Source organism: Aethalodelphis obliquidens, unplaced genomic scaffold, assembly GCF_003676395.1.
Source record: "Aethalodelphis obliquidens isolate GAN/ISIS:26980383/991018 unplaced genomic scaffold, ASM367639v1 scaffold1, whole genome shotgun sequence".
NCBI classification, from domain to species: domain Eukaryota; kingdom Metazoa; phylum Chordata; class Mammalia; order Artiodactyla; family Delphinidae; genus Aethalodelphis; species Aethalodelphis obliquidens.
In genome coordinates this window covers 95,777,205-95,804,705 of record NW_020837945.1, presented here as the reverse complement: position 1 = coordinate 95,804,705, position 27,501 = coordinate 95,777,205, and the positions used below count along the sequence as shown (strand labels likewise).

At 35.2% G+C, this 27,501-nt stretch overlaps 1 protein-coding gene across 4 annotated transcripts in view; it reads left to right on the top strand.

Annotated features, from left to right (window-relative positions):
- Nucleotides 1-27,501, top strand: part of PRKCI (protein kinase C iota) — a 77,071-nt gene that overhangs the window by 34,348 nt on the left and 15,222 nt on the right. For 2 of the 4 annotated variants that reach the window (XM_027112024.1, XM_027112033.1), the window contains exons 3-11: nt 2,547-2,636; nt 4,311-4,361; nt 8,274-8,359; nt 9,865-10,005; nt 12,617-12,671; nt 13,740-13,798; nt 23,116-23,292; nt 25,007-25,104; nt 25,863-25,949. In XM_027112024.1, coding sequence (XP_026967825.1) covers nt 2,547-2,636; nt 4,311-4,361; nt 8,274-8,359; nt 9,865-10,005; nt 12,617-12,671; nt 13,740-13,798; nt 23,116-23,292; nt 25,007-25,104; nt 25,863-25,949 — 844 coding nt within the window. The remainder of the gene's footprint in view (nt 1-2,546; nt 2,637-4,310; nt 4,362-8,273; nt 8,360-9,864; nt 10,006-12,616; nt 12,672-13,739; nt 13,799-23,115; nt 23,293-25,006; nt 25,105-25,862; nt 25,950-27,501) is intronic. The other 2 variants (XM_027112043.1, XM_027112051.1) reach the window with 2 other exon arrangements.

Below are 27,501 nucleotides of genomic sequence, written 5' to 3'. Positions count from 1 at the left end.
AGAAATAGCCTTTGCTCATTTATTTATTTTCGTCGTTGTAGAGTTGTAGGAATTCTTTACATATTTCGAGTGTCAATCCCTTATCAGATGTACCATTTGCAAATATTTCCTCCAATAGGTTGTCTTTTCACTGTGCTGATAGTGTCCTTTTACACACAAAAGTTTTTGATTTTGTTGTAGACCAATGTATTATTTTTTTTCTTACGTGTGCTTTTGGTGTCACATCCAAGAAATTGTTGCCAAACCCAATGTCGTGAAGCTTTCTCCCTGTGTTTTCCCCCAAGAGTTTTGTAGTTTTAGCTCTTGCATTTAGGTCTGTGATCCATTTTGATTTCATTTTTATTTATTATATAAGATAAAGGTTCAACTTTATTCTTTTGTATATGGTTATGTTTGGATATTTCATAGTGAATTTTTGTTAGTTTATATAGGTTTATAATGGTATTATGATTATGTTAAGGAATTTTTATCTAGCGTTACAGGGATTTGCTCAGAATGACATGGTGGAGGAGGATAAGTGAGTGAGTCCACAGGTGAAACAGGATTTTGTAATATGTTTGAAAATTTCCAAAATAAAAAGTTAAAAGAAGAGTTGGGGACTTCCCTGGCGGCACAGTGGATAAGCTTCCACCTGCTAATGCAGGGGCCACAAGTTCGACGCCTGGTCCAGGAGATCCCACATGCCGCAGAGCAACTAAGCCTATGCTCCACAACTACTGAGCCTACACACTCTAGAGCCCGCGTGCCATAACTACTGATCCCGCGCTCCACGACTACTGAAGCCTGTGCGCCTAGAGCCCATGCTCCGCAGCAAGAGAAGCCACCGCAAGCAAAAGCCCATACACCACAACGAAGAGAAGTCCCTGTTTACCACAACTAGAGAAAGCCCGCGCAGCAACTGAAGACCCAATGCAGCCAAAAATAAATAAAATGAAAAAAAAAAAAAGAGTTGGTAGACCAGGAGAATGGTGTTTAGAAACCCAGACACAAAATTTCTGTAAATAGTCAGTGGATAACTTTGTTCGATGGTATAGCGAGGTCAACCAGAGTAAAGACAAAACATGCCATTGATTTCAGCAGCTGCTTCCATGACATTAGATACGGCAGTTTTAGAAGTGTTTGGACTAAAACCTGATAGCAAAATTTTGAGAAATGCTTGGAAGATAGGAACATGGAGAAAGCAATGTGTGTTCACTCTTGATAGGAAGAAAAGCTATTTCTATTAAGTCTAAAAGATTATAAATCTATGAATTAAAAAATGCAAAAGAAAAGTATGAAGTCAAAATTCAAAGGCCCTGTCCCTTTTTCTTCCGTTTCTTCTCGCTCACCCCCTCGTTTCAGTCTGTAGTTTACTCTTGAGACTTGTGGCTACAGAATGAATGGCACCCTGGGCAGGAGAGAGGTTTTGGAGAGGGAGACTCAAACATGCCTTTGCCTGAGAAGAGCTAGTGGAAGGAAAGAAAAAATGAAGATAGAACTGGGGAGGACTAGTGGAATAATGCCCAGAGAAGATAAAGGAAAGGAGGGACTCAGTGGCCAAGTTGGAGAAAAGAACAGAGGCACTCATCTCTTTGAGTCAACAGGAAAGGAAATGACCTCACTTTTCTCTCTCAAGTCGTAGACTGAGTTCCCTGCTGAGAGTGATTGAAGTTTGGACAGGGTTGATGGCATCTCTTGGTGTAACCAGTAACCGCAAGAATGAGTAAAAGAATGGCAGCGTTGAGGACCCAGCTCAGGCCCAACTATGTTCGAAATGACTTTTTCATTGAGGAATGCCATCGTACAGGGGGACTTGCCATCCCATTGATTTCCAGGGATGACTCAGTTCACTGGCTGGTGGACTAAGGGAGATGTTTCTTCCTTGTCCTCTCTGTGTGTAAGTTTACTAAACTAGGCATTTACACTTAAAAGCAATCAAGTAGGACTGCTCTTCAGTCCAGAGTACTTTAGTAGCTATGCTTGTTTTCTGTGAGCCTCTTAAGCAGGCTCTCTGGTGAAGGAGAAATTTGACAAAATGATTAAATAGAGACCTCCTCTGATCATATTGTGGTGATGAAACCACTTTCACTTCCTCTTTTGAAGAAACAGGTAACAGAAAACTTACCCCTGGCCATTAATCATGTTGCAGTGACAATCAAAAAAAAGAAAGAAAGAAAAAGAAATCCAGACACAGAGTTTCTATAAATAGTCAGTGGATAGCTTTGTTATAACTTTTTTTGCACTGACAGTCTAAAATGTGGTCAGGGTAGATTCTGTTTGCTATATTTTGAATGTAAACATCATCAAGAATTAAATGGTTGTATACATTTAAAGTTTGGTATCTGTGAACCTCATGTAATATTTTGTAGAAATAGGAGTGGGAGTTATGTTACCTACTTCAGAGAATAGAATTGTCTAAATAAATATCTCAAGTTTAGTCCTTGTCAAATATTTTCTGTAAGTATGAAATTGTTTTTCCTCAAGATTTTATGTAGTAGAAATTGTTTACTGGTCATATGTAGAGGATTTTAAAAGTGAGCTTTACGTTTCCTTTTTATATTTTTTAGGAGACCCGTGTACAGTATCGTCTCAGTTGGAGTTAGAAGAAGCCTTTAGGCTTTATGAGCTAAACAAGGATTCTGAACTCTTGATTCATGGTAAAGGAATAGTCATTTCCTACTCTTCTAGAACTATACTTCTTTAAAAACATAACCCTGTATCCTTAACCATTTAAAAACATGGTCCTGATGTCATTTTCTTAATCTGTATCCCTCCTTTCTATGTAATTGTCCTTGTTCAGTAGTATCTCAAATGCTAGAGAAGACAAAATCGATCAGCTTCTTATAATCTTAGGAAATTTCTTATTTGTGTATACCTTCTTGGGTATTAAACTGTGATCATCTCAGTGTTTTACAGCAAAGTTTTAGCATAGAATTTAAGAATTGAGAGCCCAGTAGAACCTAAGTCATCCCCTTGCAGTTTTGTAATGTATGCAAATGATGGTTTCCAAAGGTAAGATATCTTAAATGCCCTTTCTTTTGTTTAAGGGTTAACTGTGAAACTATTTATGTAGTAATCATAGACATTAGTGTGTTAAAGGTCAGCAAGCCTGAGAGGTGGGTAGTTGTATAGAAGGAGAGACCTAAACTCAACCATCATGTAACTGGTACATTGTAAACCTGGGTTGTAAATCTAGGTATTCTCTTTCCAAATCTGTGTTCTTTTCATTCTGCCATGCTACCCCTCAAAGTTTTTAGGTCATGTAGAATCCACTTAATATGCTTAATATAATTGCAATACATTGGCAGTATTTCACATAGCATTTTTGGGAGTCTTAGGAGACTAGACCTAGGGAACTCTTTACAACTTGAAACAAATATAAATCTCCCCTCAATATAATGACTTATTTCAATATCTTGTTATTATTCCTTTGTACTTTCCTTTACAGTGTGATTTTTTTTTAAAAAAATAGCTTGATTTTTGTCTCCCTTCAGAATTTGACATAGTGACTCCCATGGGATTCATACTCTAATTTGTTGCGATCCTGGAAGAATGTTAGAAGTCTTCCTTTGGTCATCTCTGTCTAGAATAAAGCTACAGTGAATGTTTAAAGAAATTATTTGTTTTAAGCTTTATTGCTTTTTATGCTATATCAGAGATCTGTTTTCAGAAGTTAGCTTATATTTCAACTTTTAAAAATATTCCAGGAACTGTGTTTCCCATACTCTGTGCTCAAAACCATGTCCTTTTTTGTACATCACAGACTACAAAGAGTTGACTAGATGTTTATAAATGTACGATTTCATTATATTCTATCTCTTTATAAAAATGTTTTGAATTAGCATTTTTATAAATCTGTAGCTCCTAAGGCAAAACTTACATTTTTGGATTTGGATACTGTTTTTAATGTTAATTTGTTCCTAAGTTTAGAAAAACTGTAGTGGCTTATGTTTATATTTGTATACACTTTGTAATTTTAATTCTTCATCCTAGCAAATTTGTCACTACAATGAGGATTTAAGGAAATAGTTAATGATTTCTCTAATGACCAAAAAAAAAAAATCAATTAGTGATGTAATAGGGATTGGAATGAGTAATTTGAGCTTCTAATGCATTGTTTATGGATGTTCGCTTTCATAAGAATTTCTTTTATTATAGCCTTGGTAAAATGTGTCCCTTCAAAAAATAGTACTGACCATATGTTAAGTATCTTGTGTCAAGAGAAGGTCAGGTTTAAATTTAGATCAATTTATGTGATATTTGAATTTAAAATTCTGTGTAATTTGTATGTTTTAAATATGCTGTATTAATTTTAGTTTGTTGTTTTTCAGTATTCCCTTGTGTACCAGAACGTCCTGGAATGCCTTGTCCAGGAGAAGATAGTGAGTGTTTATATACTTCATACCTTTGAATAGAGTTATTTATGATACAGTGGCACAAGAGAAATCAGAAATAGAACTTTTAATTCATTTGATTTCTTTTCCATTCTTCAGTCTAATTTAGAGTATATTAGTAAACTGCCTAAAGTCTCTACTTTTCCCAAATCGAAATGAGGCAGTTTTTTTTTTTAATTAAAAAAAACATATATTTATTTATTTGGTTGTGCTGGGTCTTAGTTGCAGCAGGCAGGCTCCTTAGTTGCATCTCACGGGCTACTTAGTTGTGGCCTGCAAACTCTTAGTTGCGGCATGCATGAGCGATCTGGTTCCCTGACCAGGGATTGAACCCGAGTCCCCTGCATCGGGAATGCAGAGTCTTAACCACTGTGCCACCAGGGAAGTCCCAAAATGAGGCAGTTTTTAATTACAACTTACTGACATAATTGTCTATTGTGCATTTGAAAGGAAAATTAAGTTGATTTTAAGTCCTTTCCTGTTTTTTTTTTAAATTAATTAATTTATTTTTGGCTGCGTTGGGTCTTTGTTGCTGTGCTCAGGCTTTTCTCTAGTTGCAGCGAGCAGGGGCTACTCTTCGTTGCGGTGCGTGGGCTTCTCATTGCGGTGGCTTCTCTTGTTGCAGAACACGGGCTCTAGGCGCATGGGCTTCAGTAGTTGTGGCACGTGGACTCAGTAGTTGTGGCTCACGGGCTCTAGAGCACAGGCTCAGTAGTTGTGGTGCACGGGCTTTGTTGCTCCGTGGCATGTGGAATCTTCCTGGACCAGGGATCAAACCCATGTCCTCTGCATTGGCAGGCGGATTCTTAACCACTGTGCCACCAGGGAAGTCCCCATTTCCTGTTTTTTAATCTTGGAAAATTTCAAACCTATGGAGAAGTTGAAAAAACATAGAAACATTGAAAACAAAGATACCCATATATCTTTACCAAGATTTACCAATTATTAACATTTTCTATGTTTGCTTTATCTCTGTATCTGTGCACACACATGCATACACGTATATACATAACAAACACTTGTTTTATTATTTTTTTTATTTTTATTTTTTTTAAAGAAGATGTTGGGGGTAGGAGTTTCATAATTTATTTATTTATTTTTGCTGTGTTGTGTCTTCGTTTCTGTACGAGGGCTTTCTCTAGTTGTGGCAAGTGGGGGCCACTCTTCATCGCGGTGCGCGGGCCTCTCACTATCGCGGCCTCTCTTGTTGCAGAGCACAGGCTCCAGATGCGCAGGCTCAGTAGTTGTGGCTCATGGGCCTAGTTGCTCCGCGGCATGTGGGATCCTCCCAGACCAGGGCACGAACCCGTGTCCCCTGCATTAGCAGGCAGATTCTCAACCACTGCGCCACCAGGGAAGCCCTTGTTTTATTTTTATTTATTTTTTTGTGTACCCTTTGAGAGTAAGCTGACATGACACTTTACCTCTAAATACTTTAGCGTGCATCCTTAAGAATTGTTATGAAACTTTCTTTTGAATGTCTAAGCTAGTGGTTAGCATTAATGAGATGAATTGAAAGAGGCAACTATTTGGTCTGATGGAATATGTTTATATGTATATATTCATATATATATATATACATATGTGTATATGTATATATATTTGATATATACATATATATACCAAATTTGAATTTAATTTATGGTATAATTTATAGATTGTAGATATTAGGCAACTCATTTTTATTTGTGGTTTCTGTACATATCCATGACTTTAGAAGGAATAGTAGTAAATGTTTTGCTTTGTATTAAGTGAAATAGCTCTAAAGTTTTAATTCTGTAACTCTTCATGCAACTTGGTGAAAAGGAAAAATTAAAGAACTGGGTGTTTGTATATAGAGTTGAATGAGGGCTATGTACTTTATAGGAAGATGGGGAAATATAAGGAGTAGGTAGGCCTCTGAAGCAATAGTGAAAAATTTAGGTTTGGATTCAGCTAGGAGTATTTCATTGGGTTTCCAGTGGCAGATGGATTACAGCCAGTGTGGGCTGCCTTCACAGAGGTGTTGGAGAAGTAGCTCTCCTTTGTCCAGGCCAGTGTTTTGAAAGACTTGCCATTATAGCAAATCTTGGTTGCAGAGTCCCATCTGCAAATCTATTATGGGTCTGTAGCACACTTGCCAGATAAAATGTCTTTTCCTACCTTTTCACTGTATTTCATGCTCACTTTCCCACTTTAAAATTTGCTGGTGGGGATTTTTACACAGTCCTCTCCAGTATAATTAATATTACTAAACTAGAGCATGGAGGAAAATTGATAACCATTAAAGTGATCCCTTGGCTCTTTTAATTCCTAGGCAACATTAACATGTTTAAATTTAAGATATATCAAGTTGTAGTTCATGAAAGTTTCTGAAATAAGATGTTCTTTTAGGTTAAGATATTAACAAACTTTCTGCTTTGGTTACTCCTAACAGAATAAATAATTAAAAATGAAAGCATATATATTTTAGGTTCTATATTATGCTGTCTCAGAATTTCTAATTCAGAGTATTTCACCCATTTCTTTCTATCTTAATTTTAAATAGTAGACCCAGTGCTACATTTGCTTTAAAATGAGTTTTGAGGGAATTTGCTGGTGGTCCAGTGGTTAGGACTCCGCGCTTCCACTGCAGGGGGCATGGGTTCAATCCCTGGTCGGGAACTAAGATCCTGCAAGCCACGCGATTCAGCCAAAAAAATAAAATGAGTTTAGAAACCTAATGGAATTTCCACAGTGATTACTATTACTGTGGGATGACTAATAGACAATATATTTAATAGTGATTGACTTACCCAAAATTACACCAGTGGACTTGATTTGATCTCATGGAACCTCTTTGTTTAGGGAATGTATTTAGAATAGTTAAAGGTATAAAAAAATATAAAAACCATTGCATAAAAGGTTGTTGCGAAGAGAATATTCTTGTGGTTACAAAATGCCCCTTATACGTTATTTACAAAAACGTACCTTTACAAAGAAGAAAACTAGCCATCACTGCCTTTAACAGAGTGATTGAACACGTAGTGGGAGTCAACAATCTCACATTTGTACATTTCTTGATGAGATGCAGTAAGAAATATACATCACCTGTGTATTATTTTTGCCAAAAGTATTTAATACTTTTTATCTGGGAATCCTTTTTTTATCTGGGAAGTGTGTTACAAATCCATAATATATTTGAGTCTAATGAGGAAACAGACAAATCCAGAATGTAGGTCATGATATAAGACATCTGCCTAGACTCTTTCAACATCATGAAAAGCAAACAACAACAAATAAGATAGTGAATGTTTTAGCATACATTAAAGAGACAAAAAAGGTATAGTAATGAAATTCAGTGCCTGAATCTTGATTGGATCCTGGAGAGAAAAAGAAAACTATGAAAGACACTTTTCAAGCAAATAGGGAAATTAGCAGATGAAGTGTATATTAGGTGATATTTAATTAATGTTAATTTTCTAAGACACAATAATGGTATTGGGGTTAAATAGAATTAGGGGGAGTGTCCATAATCTCAGGCAATGGATACTTAGGTATTTAAGGATGAAGTGTTATGATGTCTGCAATTTATTTTTAAATGATTCAGAAAAAAAAGTGTATGTGTAAATAGAGAAGAAAGCAAATGTGGTAAAATTATAGTAATAGATAAATGTAGGTGAAGGATGGAGATGTTTATTCTTTCAACTTTTCTGTGGGCTTAACATTTTTTCAAAATTAAAAGTTAGGGGACAATTAAAAAACAGAGAAGCCTGGTCTCTTGATGACTTTTATTTTTTCACTTTCAGATTTTTATCAATATTTTTTTTCCTGCAATGAATATCATGAAAAAAATCACAGACGATTATAAAATGACTTTATATTCACACTTGCTCTTTTTGTTTCTTCCTTTTTTTTTTTTAACTTTTAATCTCTCTTCAGAATCCATCTACCGCCGAGGTGCACGCCGCTGGAGAAAGCTTTATTGTGCAAATGGCCACACTTTTCAAGCCAAGCGTTTCAACAGGGTAAACCTTAGTTTGCTGAATATTGATAATTTGAGAAATCTGGGTTTTTCCTCTCTACTGTTATTCCTTTCTAAAGGAGTAAGTAGGGTGACCTAAAATTCCCAGTTTGCCAGGGGTAGTACATCTGTTATCTTGAGGTAATTTTTAATAGCATCTCCTTTGACTCATAAAAATGTTCCAGCTTGGATGATTAGTTATATGGTTACCCTAGCTGTAAGAAAGTTGGATTTTTTTTTAATATAATTCAAGACAGCCAGAAAATAAGCAAGGTTTATTTTGCAAACCATTTACTGTTGTAAATATTTTTTAGTTTTCCCTGTTTTAGAAAATGAGAATTGCAGTCATTTATCTAGCTTTTAGTATGTACCAGGCACTTTTCTGAATGCTTGCCATATAGTGACTCATTTAATCCCTGCAACAACGTTGTGAGAGAGGTACTATATATTTCCATTTTATAGATGAAGAAACTGAGGTGCAGGATGGTTAGATAACTTGCCCAAGATGACACGGCTAGTAAGTGGCAGAGCCAAGGTTGGAGATCAGTCTGTCTCCAGAAGTCCATGTTTTTAACTACTGTTGTTAACTACAGTTATCCGTTTCCATTCTAGAACTCGCGCCGTGTTCTCAATTCTTAATGTAATAGAAGCTACCACCCAAGGTTCCCAAATTCCTGTTCCCAGTAGCACTGATATTTAAAAAGCTTTGAAGTGAGAAGTCACTTTAGGTGTTGCTCTTTAAGAGAGCAGTGGTGTGGCTTCCCTGGTGGCGCAGTGGTTGAGAGTCTGCCTGCCGATGCAGGGGACTGCGGGTTCGTATCCCGGTCCGTGAAGATCCCACATGCCGCGGAGCGGCTGGGCCCGTGAGTCATGGCCGCTGAGCCTGCGCGTCCGGAGCCTGTGCTCCGCAACGGGAGAGGCCACAACAGTGAGAGGCCCGTGTAACGCAAAAAAAAAAGAAAAAAATCCAAAAAAAAAAAGGGGAGAGCAGTGGTGACCTAAATGGGAAGGAAATCCAAAAAAGAGGGGAAGAATGTATATGCATAGCTGATTCATTTTGCTGTACAGTAGAAACTAACACAACATTGTAAAGCAACTATACTCCAATAAAAATTAATTTAAAAAAAAGAGAGCAGGGCTTCGGTTTGACCTCTGAACAGACTGATAGGTTTATGTTTGCTTGGGAGTCCTTGCACAGCTTTTTCTGCTATGTGTTTTTCAAGTTTAATTCACTTTTCCTATTGTCATTACTCTGAACTTAATTAGGTGAAGACTGAAAATTCGTGGACTTAGGAAACAACATGGTTGCAAATTTCAGTCTCTTTAAAACAAGCTCTCCTTTCTGTTTATTTTCCCATGACCATCATAGCTTTGGAAAAGTTATGTATGATGAAGGGAATTGAGTTAGAGAAGAAAGCCACTTACTTTCACTATTTTATGAGCAAACTGTTGGGAAATGATTATGACCTTTTTTTTGTTAATAAAATACTGTTGAATTACTTTCTCCAGCGTGCTCATTGTGCCATCTGCACTGACCGAATATGGGGGCTTGGACGTCAGGGATATAAGTGCATCAACTGCAAACTCCTGGTTCATAAGAAGTGCCACAAACTTGTAACAATTGAATGTGGGAGGCATTCTTTGCCACCGGTAAGACACTGTTGTCTAATTTTTTTTTATAGAGCATTTTTGATAACACTGCTAGAACAGAAGGCTAAAATAGGGGGGTGTTAAGGAATCACAGCTCAACAGTGTTGTTACAGAATGTGGGTAGGAATACTTTAGGAGTCCAGTTATCATGTGAATTTTGGAATTGTTATTACAAATTTGTTTGTAGGATATGGTTAACTGCTTTGTTTGACCTGCTACAAAATGATTTGGTCTAAATTAGGAAAATGTAAGGAGAACCATTTAAAAGATATTTTTCTCTTCTTTAAGCTAAACTCTTTAGTTTATAGCTCCCATTATTCTAGCATCTGTACTAAACAGATCAGGTGAGAAGAGTCAGAGTCTTCATGTTTGCTCTGTAAAGTGTGAGATTACTGGTGAGTTTTTGCATTTAAAATTTTTATTTTTCACTTTCTATTTTAAATATGAAATTAAAACAAGTTCATTATAGAAAAAATAGAGAATAAAAATGAATAAAGAAAAATTAAACAAAAACCCCCATGAAATCTACCATCTAAATGTAATTGTCATTTAGTGTATATTCTTCCAGAAGTATGCAAATTTATATGCATAGACATTTAAAATTTTTCTATAGAGTATGATGAACTTCCAAATACCAGTCATCCAGCTCCAACAGTTATCACCTCACGACCAATCTCGTTTCATCTATACCCCACCCATTTAACCTGCCCTCATCCTATATTGTTTTGAAACAAATCCCAGATGTATTTCAGTATGTACCTCTAAAAGATAAGGACTGTTTTTTAAAAGTAGCTAAAAAATAAGTTCCTTATATCAAATATCCATCAAGGCAATGTTCAAAATTTCAGTTGTCACATAAATGTTATAATTTTGTTTTCATAATTTTCATTGTGATGAGTCAGGATTTAAATCAAGTTCATATTTGCAATTGATTGACCATATTTACAGTTGATTGATATGTCTTAGATATTTTTTAATTTACTGATTCTTCATCTCTCTCTCTTTTTTCCCTTACAATTTCATTATAGAAGAAACTGTGTTGTCATTTAAAGTGATCCAGAATTTTCTCTTTGCTTCTCCATGGTTATGTTTAAAATGTTCCCCTGTCCTCTGTATTTTCTGTATATTATAGTTGAATGTAGAGGTTTGATTAGATTCTGGTTTTTGTTTTTTTGTGGGTTGTTTTGAGACTATTTCATAGAAGGTGGTGTGTTTATCCATCAGAAGGCATACAATGTTTGGTTATGTCTCGTTCTTTTACATACTTTTTAACAAAAGTGAGGTCATATTTGTACTATTTTCTAACCCATTTTTCTCACTGAACAATAGATTTTGGTCATCTTTCTATATCTATCTATATCTTCATCATTTTTAGCAAAGTATTTTATGTGTCTATACCGTAATTTATTTAATCTGTTCCCCATGATTGAACATTTGAGTTGTTTTCTAAATTTTCCTATGAGGAAAATCATAATGAACTTCCTGGTAAATAAATCTTATTATTTCCTTAAGGATTCAGAAGTAGAATTACTGGTTTAAAGGATATGTGTTTTTAAAAAGATCTGGGTTCGTCTAAGTTATCTTTTAGAATGATTGTACCATGTTTATTCGTAGTACCTTCTTTGGACATTGTGGAAGTAGGTTATTACTGGTGGCTTGTTGGTAGTAGAATCATTTAGCCAGTTCATGTAAGTTTACAAATGGGTTTATAGTTAGGGAGGTAAAAAGCCAATTTTAAGGAACAGCAGAAGGCCAAAAATTGTGAACATAATTTATCCAGGTTACTGTTGATATTCTTGAGTATTCTTAGGCAATGGAATGACTTGTGTGAGTTCATAAATGTAGAAGGAAGGAGGGCCGTGTTAGTGATTATATTGATATTTTAGGGTGGTGCTAAACACATTGAAAAACCCATGAGCTTATTTTTAAGGCAGCCTTAAAAGTATAACTTTATAACTAATGCTGCTTCTCAGATTTACTCTTTCTTGCGGGTATTCATTAAACTTTGGTCCAAAATTAACGAATAAGTAAGATTTTGGTTTGAATTAGCATTGTTCCTGAGGTTATTGGCAGTTTCTTGGAGGTATTTCTTTTCCATTTTTGGGTCACTGACCCCTTTGAGAATCTTCAGAAAAATGGGAAACCCATAAAATTTTACATATAATTTCAAGAAGTTTATAGACATCTTGAAGTCTATTTCTGGACATCAGCTAAGTACCTCTATACTAAGACTCCTTTTGCCAAAGACTTAAAGTGAGTATGTGGAACTCAAAGGAAGAATAGGTGGTATAGAGGAGAAATAAATCAGAGTATGTAGGAGTTCAATTTCATTTCTAATTGATAGTCTGAAATTCGTTTTGTGTTTTTTCTGTGATCTGTAAAATGTGATAACATTACGTCATTCATAGGAATGTTGTATGGTTTCACATATAATAAAATTTAAAATAAATTATATATAGTAATGTAATTCTCACTAATTAAGTTATATTCTTTCAAATTTAAATTTTAATATGCTGTGTGTCATTGAAATGATGTTGTTTCTGGATTTATAGAGGTATTGGGATTTAAAAAGAATGCACTAAGTTACTGTATCTTTGGAAATGATTTGTAGGAACCAATGATGCCCATGGACCAGTCATCCATGCACTCAGACCATGCACAGACAGGTAAGAATGACACTGGCACAAACCATTGCTCACTAACAAAGTGTCATTTAAAGACTTCTTTATGTGAATCTTATACCTAAATTTAAAGACATTTATATTCTTCCCAAATAAAAGCTAGGTAACCATATTTTGTGGTGGTAACATCAGTCACAGTAGTTAACATGTGTTTGGCATTTTAAAAAGACAACTATGTAAACTACAACAAATGGCTATTTTCTTTTATTCAGATAAATTTCTTTTGAGACCCCTTTATATTCAGCAAACCTACTTTTTTTCCATAATGAAAACATATACTGATTTTGTGGACCGTATTGACTATATTCAAGTGACCTGTTTTTATTAAAAACTCTATCATGAGATGAAGAAATGATGTAAAATATACAGAGATGCTGTATAGACAATTCAGAAAAGATCGTGTGAGTTCAAATGTCTAAAAAAAACCCAAATGTCTAGTAGATACAAAACCTTAAATATGTCTCTGGGAAATTTGGAGAGCAATTAAATGGGACAGAGCAGCCTGATCTGGGAAGAATCAAGAAAAAGAAAACAAGGGAGTTTTTCTGGAAGGACAGAATGTAGTACCTTGTTCCTGGAAGAAGCTGGTTGTATGAAATGTAGGCTTTTTTTTTTTTTTTTTTTTACCCAGGTAGCTTTAAGGAATAGAAGCCTGGAGTCCAACTGAGTCCACACTAGAGACCCTCTATCACTATGCCTCAATCATACTAATATAATTAAGTAGGGTTTATAGAGTCACCCTTTTGGAAGGAATTGATTAATTTGTAAAGAAGAGAAATATTTTTTTAAATAGCAAAAGTATTTGTTAAAATCAGTACTGGGCTATTGATTGGTTCCTCCTCTCTTTACCCTCATTAAAGATTAGAATTTAACTGGTATTTATGTATAATTTGTTATTAGTAGGACAGATACTCAATTTTAAATGATGAACACTTATTCAGAAATAAACATTAAGAAATATCAAATCAAGAGAAAATTTTAAGTGTAACTCAGTTAATGTATACTATGTTTTTCTCTCTCTTTTTTTTTTAATGTTTGGGATTGGTTTTTTAGTAATTCCATATAATCCTTCAAGTCATGAGAGTTTGGACCAAGTTGGTGAAGAAAAGGAGGTAAGATAATTAATTAGTCTTATGGTACATTATGTCATCAGCTTTTTAATGTGACAGTTTAAAAATATGACAAATTGACTTGCTTAAATTTTAGATCATAATTTTGTAGGGATGATTTTTAGTGATTCTAGAGTTTTATTCTGAGTTAATTCAATAAGTAAATTGGTAAAATCATTTAAATTAAGAAAGAATCTGGTGAGATAACATATTCATTTTAAGATAGCATAATCTAAAAATTATAATGCATTTAAGAATGGCATTTAGAATACTTGGTAGTATTGTTTAAAATATAGATCCTTCCATTTTATGGGCTAATTGTTTATTTAAAATATAAATGATTAAGCATCTTAACTGCCCATCTTTTTTGACTATTAAACATTTTATCAGCTTTTAAAACAGTTTAAAACGATAACCAATTTTTTGAAAAAAGCTTATAGTAAAAAAGATTTATCATGCCTCACACCTTCCACTCCCACTTTGACTTCTGAGAGGCAACCCCTTTTAATCATTTCTAGTTGTGTCCACTTTGTTTATACCTCTCTTTTTCAATTTTTCAACTTTATATATTTCTAACCATGAAAGGTTTAAACTAGTACACTACCCCGCCCCCTCCCCCGGCTCCCCCGCTTTTCTCTTCTCTTTCCAATGTTTGATAGGTGTATCATGTTTTACTCTGGGTAACCTTTTTATTACAGAAATTTTCAAACATCAATAAAAGTAAACAATACTATTCCAAGCTCCTGTGTCCATTACCCAGTTAAAACAATTGTCCGTACGTGTTTTGTCTACCAGCTTGCCTCACTCCTGTACTGTTTTGAAGCACATCTGTTGGTTACCTATTTAATCTCCTATCTCAGTTTCTTATTCCATCAATTTAGTCAATACCTTGACTCTCCTTTAGCGATCCTTTCTCTTTCTTCCAGCTTTCCTCTTTTAGCTACATATTTACTTTTATGCTGCCAAGGTTATTAACATTCATAATCTGTCCTGCAAGTGTAACCACATCTTCCATATTTTGTTCATTGGTTGACAATGAGTCATCCAAAGGAGGAAATTCTTAATAATAAGGAACAAATTCTCTGTTCTTCTGGCACGATGAGTTACTAAAGTTTCCTTTTGTTTGATCCTTGATGTTATTTTATAGCTTTTTGTTCTTTTGGGAATTTCTCATTGCCTTAAATATTATTTATTGGTTTGGTTGTTTACCAAAGACTCATTTGGTTTTATTTTCAAGACTTTTAATACATTTAAAAATTGAAGAATAGTATAGAGCAAAGTGCACAAGTCATGAGTACATAATCATGAGTATATAGAGCAAAGTGCACAAATCATGAGTATCTCTCTGGGTCAATTTTCACAGAGTGGACACTACATAATGACCACACAGATGAATAAATAGGACCTACTGCACATCCCAGGGGCCCGTCTTGTACCTTCTCCAAGTCACTGACATTCCCTCCTCCCTTCAAGTAACCGCAGTCTTAACACCACAGATTAGTTCTGCTCTTTTCCCCAAGCTTTTTATAAATGGAGTCACACAGTATCTTTTGTGTCTGGCTTCTTTTGTTCAATATTGTGTTTGTGAGGTTCAGCCATGTTTTATATAGCAGTATATCATTTATTTTCACTGTTGTTTCAATTCATCTATTCTGTTGACTTCCCCCCTGGATTGGGATTATTATGATATGCTGCTATGAACATTCTTGTAAATGTAGTTTGGTGCACATATTTAAGCATTTCTGTTAGGTACATAACTAGGAGTGGAATTCCTGAGTCTTGTGTACATTAGTAATGCCAAGCAGTTTCCCAAAGTACTTGTATCAATTTATACTTTCACCAGCAATGTGTGAGAGTATGATTTGCTCCACATCCTTATCAACACGTTGTATAGTGTGTCTTTTAAATTTTAGCCAACCTGTTGAATGTTGTAGTTTTTATGTGCATTTCCCTGCTGTGTACCTTTTCATGTATTTATTGACCATTTGGATATAATTTTCAGTTAAGTGTCTGTTTATATCTCTTTAAAAAAAAGTGAGTGGTCTGCCTTTGTTGTAACGATTTGTAGGAGTTTTTGGTATATCCTCAACATTAAGCTTTTATCAGTTATATATTGCAAATAGATTCTGCCACTCAATAGCTTGTATTTTCACTCTGATAATGGTATCATTGATGAACAGATGTTCTTGATTTTTTTCTTTTTAACATCTTTATTGGAGTATAATTGCTTTACAGTGTTGTGTTAGTTTCTGCTGTGTAACAAAATGATTCAGCTATATGCATACATATATCCCCATATCCCCTCCCTCTTGCATCTCCTGCCCACCCTCCCTATCACATCCCTCTAGGTGGTCACAAAGCACCGGGCTGATCAGCTATCTATTTTACATTTGGTAGTGTCTATATGTCAATGCTACTCTCTCACTTCGTCCCAGCTTACCTTTCCCCCTCCCCGAGTCCTCAAGTCCATTCTCTACATCTGCGTCTTTATTCCTGTCCTGCCCCTAGGTTCATCAGAACCATTTTTTTTTAGATTCCATATATATGTGTTAGCATACGGTATTTGTTTTTCTCTTTCTGACTTACTTTACTCTGTATGACAGACTCTAGGTCCATCCAACTCACTACAAATAACTCCATTTCATTTCTTTTTATAGTTGAATAATATTCCATTGTATATATATGTGCCACATCTTCTTTATCCATTCATCTGTTGCTGGACACTTAGGTTGCTTCCATGTCCTGGCTATTATAAAGAGTACTGCAATGAACATTGTGGAACATGACTCTTTTTTTTTTTTTTTTTTGCTGTACGTGGGCCTCTCACTGTTGTGGCCTCTCCTGTTGCGGAGCACAGGCTCCGGACGCGCAGGCTCAGCGGCCACGGCTCGCGGGCCCAGCCCCTCCGCGGCATGTGGGATCTTCCCGGACCGGGGCACGAACCCACGTCCCCTGCATCGGCAGGCGGACTCTAAACAACTGCACCACCAGGGAAGCCCCCCATGACTCTTTTTGAATTATGGTTTTCTCAGGGTATATGCCCAGTAGTGGGATTGCTGGGTCATATGGTAATTCTATTTTTAGTTTTTTAAGGAACCTCCATACTGTTCTCCATAGTAGCTGTATCAATTTACATTCCCACCAACAGTGCAAGAGAGTTCCCTTTTCTCCACGCCCTCTCCAACATTTATTGTTTGCAGATTTTTTGATGATGGCCATTCTGACTGGTGTGAGGTGATACCTCATTGTAGTTTTGATTTGCATTTCTCTAATGATTAATGAAGTTGAGCATTCTTTCATGTGTTTGTTGGCAGTCTGTATATCTTCTTTGGAGAAATGTCTATTTAGGTCTTCTGCCCATTTTTGGATTGGGTTGTTTGTTTTATTGATACTGAGCTGCATGAGCTGCTTGTATATTTTGGAGATTAATCCTTTGTCAGTTGCTTCCTTTGCAAATATTTTCTCCCATTCTGAAGGCTGTCTACATCTGTCTGTTCTTTTTTGGATAGAGATTTTGGGGCCTGTTTAAGAAATCTCTGTCTTTTCCAAGATTATTGAAGACATTGAAAAGACTATACTTTCCTCCATTATTCTGCAGAGGTATCTTTTCATCAATTATATGCCCATTATTACACGGTCTATTTCTGGATTCCTTTTTATTTTCCATCATTTATTTATTCTTATGCTGATATACTGTCATTATTATTATAGGTTTATAATAAGTCTTTTATATCTAGTAAAGTTCTACTTTGTTCTGGGAATTTGTTCTTGGCTACTCTTACTAGCTTTTTGAATTTCCATGTAAATTTTAGAATTAGCTCACTAGTTTCCATAGAATCAAGGAAATAAACCAAACCTGTTGATCAATTTCAGGAACAGTGATATCTACAATATTAAGTCCTCGATCCATGAACATGACACAGTTCTTCCATTGACTTAGGTCTTCTTTCATTTCTGTCAGTGTTTTATAGTTTTCAAAGTTCTTGCACTAGAGATATTGGAGGTAAATGGTATTCTTTTAAACTTTAATTGTCTATTTAATATTGTTATATGGAAATAAGGTTTTTTTCCTAAATTGCCTTGTATCCTGAGACCTTGCTAAATTCACTTATTAATTCTAATAGCTATCTAAAGATACTCTTAGATTTTCTACATATATGATCATCTTATGAATAACAGTTTCATTTCTTCCTTTTCCAATCTTATAGATTTTTTTCAGTTTTCTTACCTTATTGAGTTAGCAAGGACCTCTATAAATGGCCAACATGATGTTGAAAAGAAGTAACAATCAGATATTATTGTCTTGTTCCACGTCTCAGACAGAAATCTTCCAATATCTTATCATTAAGTTTGATGTTTGCTCTAGGTTTTTATTCTATAGATACCCTTATCAGAATGAGGGAGTTTGTCTCTATTCCTAGTTGGCTAAGATTTTTGTTTTCATCTTGAAAAGATGTTGAATTTTATCAACAACATTTTATGGCATTTGTGGGGTTGATCATGTATAAATTTCAGTAAATTTCTTTCTTTTTTTAAATTTAAATTTATTTATTTATTTATTTATTTTGGCTGTGTTGGGTCTTTGTTGCTGCACACGGGCTTTCTCTGGTTGCGGCAGGTGGGGGCTACTCTTCGTTGCTGTGCGTGGGCTTCTCATTGCAGTGGCTTCTCTTATTGCGGAGCATGGGCTCTAGGTGCGCAGGCTTCAGTAGTTGTGGTGCATGGGCTTAGTTGCTCCGCGGCATGTGGGATCTTCCCCGACCAGGGCTCGAACCCGTATCTCCTGCGTTGGCAGGTGGATTCTTAACCACTGCACCACCAGGGAAGCCCAATTTCAGTAAATTTCAAATGTTAAGGCTGTTTTTCATTTCTGGAATAAACTCCCTGTGTCATGATGTATAATTCTCTTTGTATATTGGTAGATCTGATTCGCCAACATTTATTTTAGGTTTTTGAAAAAATTATTAACAAGAATCATTGACCTGTAATTTTCCCCTTTTGTATTGGATTGTGAAGTTTTGGTATCAAAATAATACTGGGCTCATAAAATGATTTTGGAATTTTTCCTATTCCCAAGGAGAATTCTTATAAGATTGACATTATTTCTTTCTTACATTTTTGGAAGAATTCACCAGAAAAGCACTCTGGGCCTGGAGGGTTTTTTTGGTTTGTTTTTTTTGTTTGTTTGTTTCATGGGAAGGATTTGATTCTAGGTTCTATTTCTGAATAGATCTAGGGCAATTTAGCTTCTCTGTTTCCTCTTGTGCTATTCCTTGGAATTTGTCTAACCTAAATTTTCAAATTTATTGACACAAAGTTGTTAATTGCTGAGAATACGAAATGATATCCTTTTTTACTCCTGATAAAAAGTTACTGTGCATTCCCTTTTTCTTCATCAGTTTTGCCAAGGGGATGTCAATTTATTAGTCTTTTCAAAGAACTAACTTTTGGCTCTTTGTTGAATGCTTATATCCTATTCTATTGCATTGATTTCTCTTCTCATTATTTCCTTATGCTTTTTTGTCATTCACTTTTTTTTAATACATTCTTTTTTTAATATTCTTTTCCATTATGGTTTATCACAGGATACTGAATATAGTTCCCTGTGCTATACATTAGGACCTTGTTGTTTATCCATTCTAAATGTAATAGTTTGCATCTGCTAATCCCAAATTCCTAGTCCATCCCTCCCCAACCCCCCCTCCTGCCCCTGGCAACCACAAATCTGTTCTCTATGTCTATGAGTCTGTTTCTGTTTTGTAGATAGGTTCATTTATGCCATATTTTAGATTCCACAATTAAGTGATATCATATGGAATTTGTCTTTCTCTTTCTGACTTAGTATGATAATCTCTAGTTGTATCCATGTTGCTGCAAATGGCATTATTTCATTCTCTTTTTTTTTATGGCTGGTAGTATTCCATGGTATATATGTACCACATCTTCTTTATTCATTCATCTGTTGATGGACACTTAGGTGGCTTCCATGTCCTGGTTATTGTAAATAGTGCTGCAATGAACGTTGTGGTACATGACTCTTTGAATTATGGTTCTCTCAGGGTATATGCCCAGTAGTGGGATTGCTGGATCATATGGTAGTTCTATTTTTACTTTTTAAGGAACCTCCATACTGTTTTCCATAGTGGCTGTACCAACTTACATTCCCACCAACAGTGTAGGACGGTTCCCTTTTCTCCACACCCTCTCCAGCATTTGTTATTTGTAGACTTTTTAGTGATGGCCATTCTGACTGGCGTGAGGTGGTATTTCATTGTGGTTTTGATTTGCATCTCTCTAATAATTAGTGATGTTGAGCATCTTTTCATTTGCCTACTGGCCATCTGTGTCATTCACTTTTAAATATATCTTAATCTGTATTATGATTTCTTCTTTGATCCATGTATTATTTAAAAGTATTGATATACTAATTCATTTTCAAATACGTGGGAATTTTTTTTATTATTGTATTGAGTAGCTTAATTCTGCTGCACGTCAGAGAATGTATTCTATTCTGTGTGATTTCAGTCTTTTGAACTTTTTTGAAACTTGATTGAAGACCAAGCACACAGGCATTGGTGAATGTTCCATATGTATTTTTGAATATAATATATTCTGTAGTTGTTGGGTGAAGTATTCTATACAGATCAATTAAGTCAAGAGTAGTAACAGTGTTATTCAGTCTTCTGTTACCTCACTGACTGCATGTTCTTTCCCTGCAAACAGTTTTCATTTAGAATTTACCCGTCCCTTTTAGTTTTGTTGGTTTTTGCTTTACATATTTTGAGGCTATGTTATTGAATGCATGTAGATTTAGAATCATAGTATCTTACATTGGATTAATGCTTTTTCATAAAGAAATACCCCTCTCTATTTGTAGTAATGCTTCCTTGCCTAAAGTCCTTATGTTAAGTAATTGCTGTGTAACAAATTACCTTAAAATATAGTGGCTTAAAACAACAAAATTTATTATGTCATAATTTCAGTGGGTCAGGAATCCAGGTTCTTGTCTCAGAGTCCCTTAGAGGCTGCAGTCAGTGTACTGGCAAAGACTGCTGTCGTCTCAAGGCTCAACTGAGGAAGAAACTGCTTCCATACTTACTCACCTCATTGTTGGCAGGATTCACTTCCTTGACATGTGGCCTCTCCATAGGGCAGCTCACAGCAAGGCAGTTTGCTTCATCAGAGCAAGCAAGCAATAAGATCCAGAGATTGAATGCCAGCAAAACAGACCTCACAGTCTTTTGTAACCTAGTCTCAGAAGTGCCGTCCCTTCATTTTTGCCATATTTTTTTCATCAGAAGCTAGTCATTAGGTCCAGCCTGTACTCGAGGGGATTACACAAGGGCATGAATACTAGGAGGTGGGGATCACTGGGGTCCTCGTAGAAGCCAGCCTACCACAGTTGGCTACAGCTACTTTGTCTCATGTTAATTTAGCTACAGCTCTCTTTTGATTAGTGATTACATGGTATATAGTTTCTTACCCTTTTACTTTGAACATTTCTGTACACATGTATATCTTATTAACATCATAGAATTGGACTTCCCCCTCTGGTTTGATAGTCCTTAGCTGTAGTATTTAGTGTGTTTTAATATTTATGTATTGTTACATTTAATGTAAGTATATTTAAACTAACAACTTATTTGTATTTAAATCTACCAATTTACTATGTTTTCTGTATCATCTGTTTATGTTACTTTTCTAGCCTTCTTTTGGGTTAATTTTTTTTTTTTTTCCCCTCACCTCTTTTAGCTTGTTTCGCATTCTTTTGCTTTTTTATTACTGGTTGTTCTAGAGATTGCATCTTATACCCTTAACTTATTTAAATTCAATACAAATTATTAATAATACTTTTTACCATTTTCCAAGATATGCAAGGACCTTAGAACACTTTAAATTCACTCATGCTCCCTTCCTGTCTTTATTGCTATTTTTGTCATATTTTAAAATTCTGTATGTGTGTGTTAGTGTTTTTAAACAGTCAATCCTTATTTAGGTTTATCCACATTTTATTCTTTTTGTTCTGCGTTTGTTCTGTGTGTCTGCCTTCCATATGAGATCATCTTTCTTCTTCTTGAAGAACTCAATATTTCCTTGAGTGAGAACCAACTAGTGACGGATTTCCTTAGTTTTTGTTTGTCTGAAAATGTATTTATTTCATTTTCATTTTGAAGGCTATTTTTACAGGCTGTAAGATTGTAGATAAGCAAGGGGGGGGAAGGGGTAAGCCATTTAAAAGGTGACATTCCACTGTTTTCTGGCTTCTGTCATTTCATTCAGCCTTATTATTGTTTATGTGAAGGAACTGTGCTTTCATTCCATTTGATTCTCTTTTATAGCTTCCAGTTAACCATATTTAAAGTCTATACATTGCTTTATCTTTTTACCATTTTCTGCTTTCTTAATCTGCCCTAATCTGGTTTCTTTCACTCCTTTTTATTTATTCTTATTACCAAGTCAAATTATCATCTCTAAATTTTGTTTTGGATAGTCATCCTCCTTCAATTTTCATAATACTTTTTTCTTTCCTGTTTTGTGCTTACTAGTTTATCTTTCTGAAAATTTGCTCCTTGCTTTTGCTGATACTCTTCACTTCAGAAAATTCGTACTTAATTCTCATGAGTATATCTGTTGGTTGTATGCTGGGAATTTTGCAGGCATCTAATAAAAGATTATCTTTAGTCTTCTTTATAAATTTCCAGAAGCCTAAGTTTCTACTTGTGAATGAATTACAGGGCTGACTTTGTCATTCCACAGGAGTCTTGGTATTGTATAGCAAAGAATGTTTTACATTAGCTGAACTGCCCCATGCTTGTTTTCTGCCTGTAGCTTAACTTAGATTTCATACATTAAGCTTCTGGCAGACTCTTTCATCTTGATGTCCCATTGTAACTTCTAATTTCAGTATGAAAAATCGAGCTCAATTATCTCATCAACTCTGTCAGTCTTACCATGTGCTCACACTTCATTTTTCTAGCAGTGGCACCTTCAGAGTCCCAGTCACCGAAGTTAGTGTCATTTTTTTATTCATGTGTCTCCACTGCCTCCATACCCAAAAGTTATCAGATTCCAAGACATCCTTCGATGTTTCTCAAATTTCAACTCCTTCTCCTTTCCTAACACCACCCCTCTGACCTCAACTCATGAATTCATCCTACCTCTTGAGTAGTTAGATTATATCATTTGGAATGATGTAAGAAACTAATTAACTTAAATCAGAAAATATTTAAAAATCTTACAGGTATAACTAGGTGTTAGAAGTATATTGTGTTATGCAAAATACTTCAGGTATAACTGTTTGGTATAAATGTTCTCAACAGGCAATGAACACCAGGGAGAGTGGCAAAACTTCATCCAGTTTAGGTCTTCAGGATTTTGATTTGCTCCGGGTAATAGGAAGAGGAAGTTATGCCAAAGTACTATTGGTGCGATTAAAAAAAACAGATCGTATTTATGCAATGAAAGTTGTGAAAAAGGAGCTTGTCAATGATGATGAGGTAAGCACTATGATGTTTTATTACCTCTGAACTGTTAAGTTGGCTTAAGTGTACTATTTCAGAAAAAAACCTCAATGTTTATGCCTTATTATTTCAGCCTACTTTTCTAAATACATGCTTCAAACAGATTATTTAAGGTATATTTAAAGTTATCTGATGGGGACTTCCCTGGTGGCTCAGTGGTTAAGAATCCGCCTGCCAGTGCAGGGGACATGGGTTCGATCCCTGGTCTGAGAGGATCCCATATCCTGCGGAGCAACTAAGCCCATGCACCACAACAACTGAGCCTGCACTCTAGAGCCTGTGAGCCACAACTACGTACAGATGTATCAGTTGTAAATAACCTCAAGAGCATAGATAACAGTTACATGTAATAAAATAATTAGTTTTGAGTATTTATCACATTTATTTTTAATATAACTAATTGTAAGTTTGTAGAATTTAAGTGTTAATAATGGTTGTTTCAGAGAGGAAAACATAGGAAGAACACTCTTTGACATAAATCACAGCAAGATCTTTTTTGACCCACCTTCTAGAGTAATGGAAATAAAAACAAAAATAAACAAATGGGACCTAATGAAACTTAAAAGCTTTTGCACAGCAAAGGAAACTATAAACAAGACGAAAAGACAACTCTCAGAATGGGAGAAAATATTTGCAAATTAATCAATGGACAAAGGATTAATCTCCAAAATATATATACAGCTCATGCAGCTCAATATTAAAAAAACAAGCAACTCAATCCAAAAATGGGCAGAAGACCTAAATAGACATTTCTCCAAAGAAGACATACAGATGGCCAAGAGGCACATGAAAAGCTGCTCAACATCACTAATTATTAGAGAAATGCAAATCAAAACTACAATAAAGTATGACCTCACACCAGTTAGAATGGGCATCATCAGAAAATCTACAAACAAATGCTGGAGAGGATGTGGAGAAAAGGGAATCCTCTTGCACTTTTGGTGGGAATGTAAATTGATACAGCCACTATGGAGAACAGTACGGAGGGTCCTTAAAAAACTAAAAATAGAATTGCCACATGACCCAGCAATCCCACTCCTGGCCATATAACCGGACTAAACTGTAATTCATAAAGATGCATGCACCCCTATGTTCATAGCAGCACTATTCACAATAGCCAAGACATGGAAACAGCCTAAATGTCCACCAGCAAATGAATGGATAAGGAAGATGTGGTACATATATACAATGGACTATTACTGAGCCACAACTACTGAGCCCACACGCCACAACTCCTGAAGCCTGCATGCCTAGAGCCTGTGCTCTGCAACAAGAGAATCCACAACAATGAGAAGCCCGTGCACCACAACGAAGAGTAGCCCCTGCTCACCACAACTCGAGAAAGGCTGCATGCAGCAATGAAGACCTAACACAGCCAGATAAATAAATAAATAAAGTTATCTGAGGATTATTAGATTTTTTAAAAATAAAAATCAAACCATATTATTATCAAGGGCAAGTACTTGAGCTTTGTAAAGTTTTCTAGAGTGTTGCGTAATATTGAAAGATTTACTGGTAGTATTTTCTCTTTGTATATAAATTACTATTTCATGATTATCAATGCTTTTGATATTTAGCCTAGTTAGTTAATAATTGCATTTATGGTAATAGAATTACTAAGAACAAATTTATCATAGTTTTGATGATATCATTTCAGTTTGACATAGATTTCTTTTGTATTTTAAAATAGGATATTGACTGGGTACAGACAGAGAAGCATGTTTTTGAGCAGGCATCTAATCACCCTTTTCTTGTTGGGCTGCATTCTTGCTTCCAGACAGAAAGCAGGTAAGATTGAAAGATAATGGAATGATACCTGGGTTTTACACATTTTGGTATATTACACAATAAGAACCCCTTTCTACAGTAATTCCTGAAGTGGAAGTCACATGGAGACAGACACAACAGTACTATGCTTGTAATTTCCTGCTACTCATACTCCAACCAGTGATATCAATTTGACATTGGATCAGCATTAGGAAATTACCTGCTTTAGGCAAAAAAAAAAAAAAAAAAAAAATAGCCAGGTCCTAATTATGGCAGTAGAAATCCAACCTTTTAAATATCACCAAGATTCTAGTTATAGGACTTAAATGTTCCTAGAGTTTAATTAAGGGGATAGATTCTAACTTCTTTTGCCTTAAGTGACAGTTGAAAATGACTTACACATTGCACATTCTAAAACTGGGGTGGGAGTGAGAGCTCTGGATTGCAAATGGTACTATTGGCTTGGCCACAAAGTTCATTTGGGCTTTTCGTTAAGATCTTATGGAAAAACCCAAATGAACTTTTTGGCCAACCCAATACTTTAGAATAGAAGTAGCAGGTTACAAATTATCTTTCTGATTTACTTTCTTGTATCTTCTGTGATTAAACAGCTTTCTGCTCCAATCACCCTTCGTTTCCACAAAATTCCTGGAATTTTTGTTAAGGGTGAATCATGTAGAATGCTCTCTATGCTGTGACTGGTCTCTATAGTTTTAAAATGCAAAGTTACACCACCTTATTTTGGATCTTGGTTTCATGTGTTCTCTTCTGTTTTTTAGATTGTTCTTTGTCATAGAGTATGTTAATGGAGGAGATCTAATGTTTCATATGCAGCGACAAAGAAAACTTCCTGAAGAACATGCCAGGTAAGTTTTTTGTTTATTGTTTGCTTGTGTTGAAGTTTGGTGGGAGGAGCTATGGGACTTTTTATATGCCAGTGGTTGAAAACAGTAGATAAATCATTTATTTTGATACGAGCTAATTCTTTATAAGTCATGTAAAGGCTAAGCTAACAGTTAAATTATATTATAATGTGATACATATTACATATATAATAATATAATTATAAGCAATTGAGAAGTATAAACAATGTTAAAGCGGAAACCTTTAGTCTACGAAACTCAATTATTTTCAAATATTTTCTCTATTCAGTATCAGCCACTAAGATAATTAATGAATTTATAGACACTTATTAATCTTATCAAGTTTGCAGTGATGGCTGACAGTTTTTCATTAGAAGATTATTATTCATATATACTTGAGAGTAATAAAACAATTCCTCTTAACCTATTATGTAATCGACTGTTCTTCCATAATTATAATTTCTGAATTGTTCTGGCTTTGGCTTCCCCCCCTCTGATCCCATACATGTTGATTAATAAGAGAAAAGAGTATTAAATATCATTTATTTGTTTAGTGCCCTTAATCTGATATTCTTATACAGGATTGTAAATTGTTGGAGGACTTAGGTGGGGAAGGATAAGAAGTTTAATCCATGAGTGCCATGTTTTATTTTGTTTTTTACTCATAATTAGCAGTAATTCTACCCTTTTGCACTTCACAAGAGTAATGCCAAAATGAAGCATGTGAGTTTGTATATGTATGTAACAAAGGTTAGAGATTCATTTTAAAAAATAACTTATTTAGTGGAAATCTCGCTATTCATTGATATTTCTTGTCAAAAAGAGATAATAGCTTTCAATTTTATAAGAAGGTATAAAGTGTATTAATCTGTCTCGGGGCCAAACTGCTGTTGTTGTTGTTTAATTTACTGTATGTTCATTATTTATGTAGGCTTTAGCAAATGGTCACCCTTCATGGCAAAGCCACAGATGATATTTTGAATTGTGAATATAGCCGGTATTTGTTCCTTGTTTGTTCAGCTGGACTTGGGGGAAATAGTCTTGTTTTTATTGTATTAAAGTGCCCGTTCTGGTTTTATATCATCTTTGCTTTTCTAGGAACCAGAGTATAGGATAAGAGCTCAAGTTCCCTATTCTTAGAATTAAGTAGCTGGAAGGTGTGTATTATGTACCTCCAGACATGATCATGATAACATTCACCAAAGCAGCCCAAAACCAGCTAGGGTGTTTCATTTTCATTATTCAGGTCAAAAATTCTGCTTACCACCAAATTCTGCTTGCGTCCAGTTGTAGGAGTGTGGACTTTCTGAAGTCCATCCAAGGGCCCAGATTAAGAATCCCTGCTTGAGACTTTCAAATTAAACCTTATGAAAAGTACGGGTTTAATTTAGATTGGAACTTTATAATTGTGTTTAGGGCTCAGCTATCTTAAAGTGGCGCTTCAATTTGTGTTTTGGTACTGTTCCTAAAAACATTGAGAGAAAAAAAATCTTTTGACATGATTTTGATGTTCTGGTTTGCAGATGAGAGTAGGATTTAAATACCTTTCTGTAGG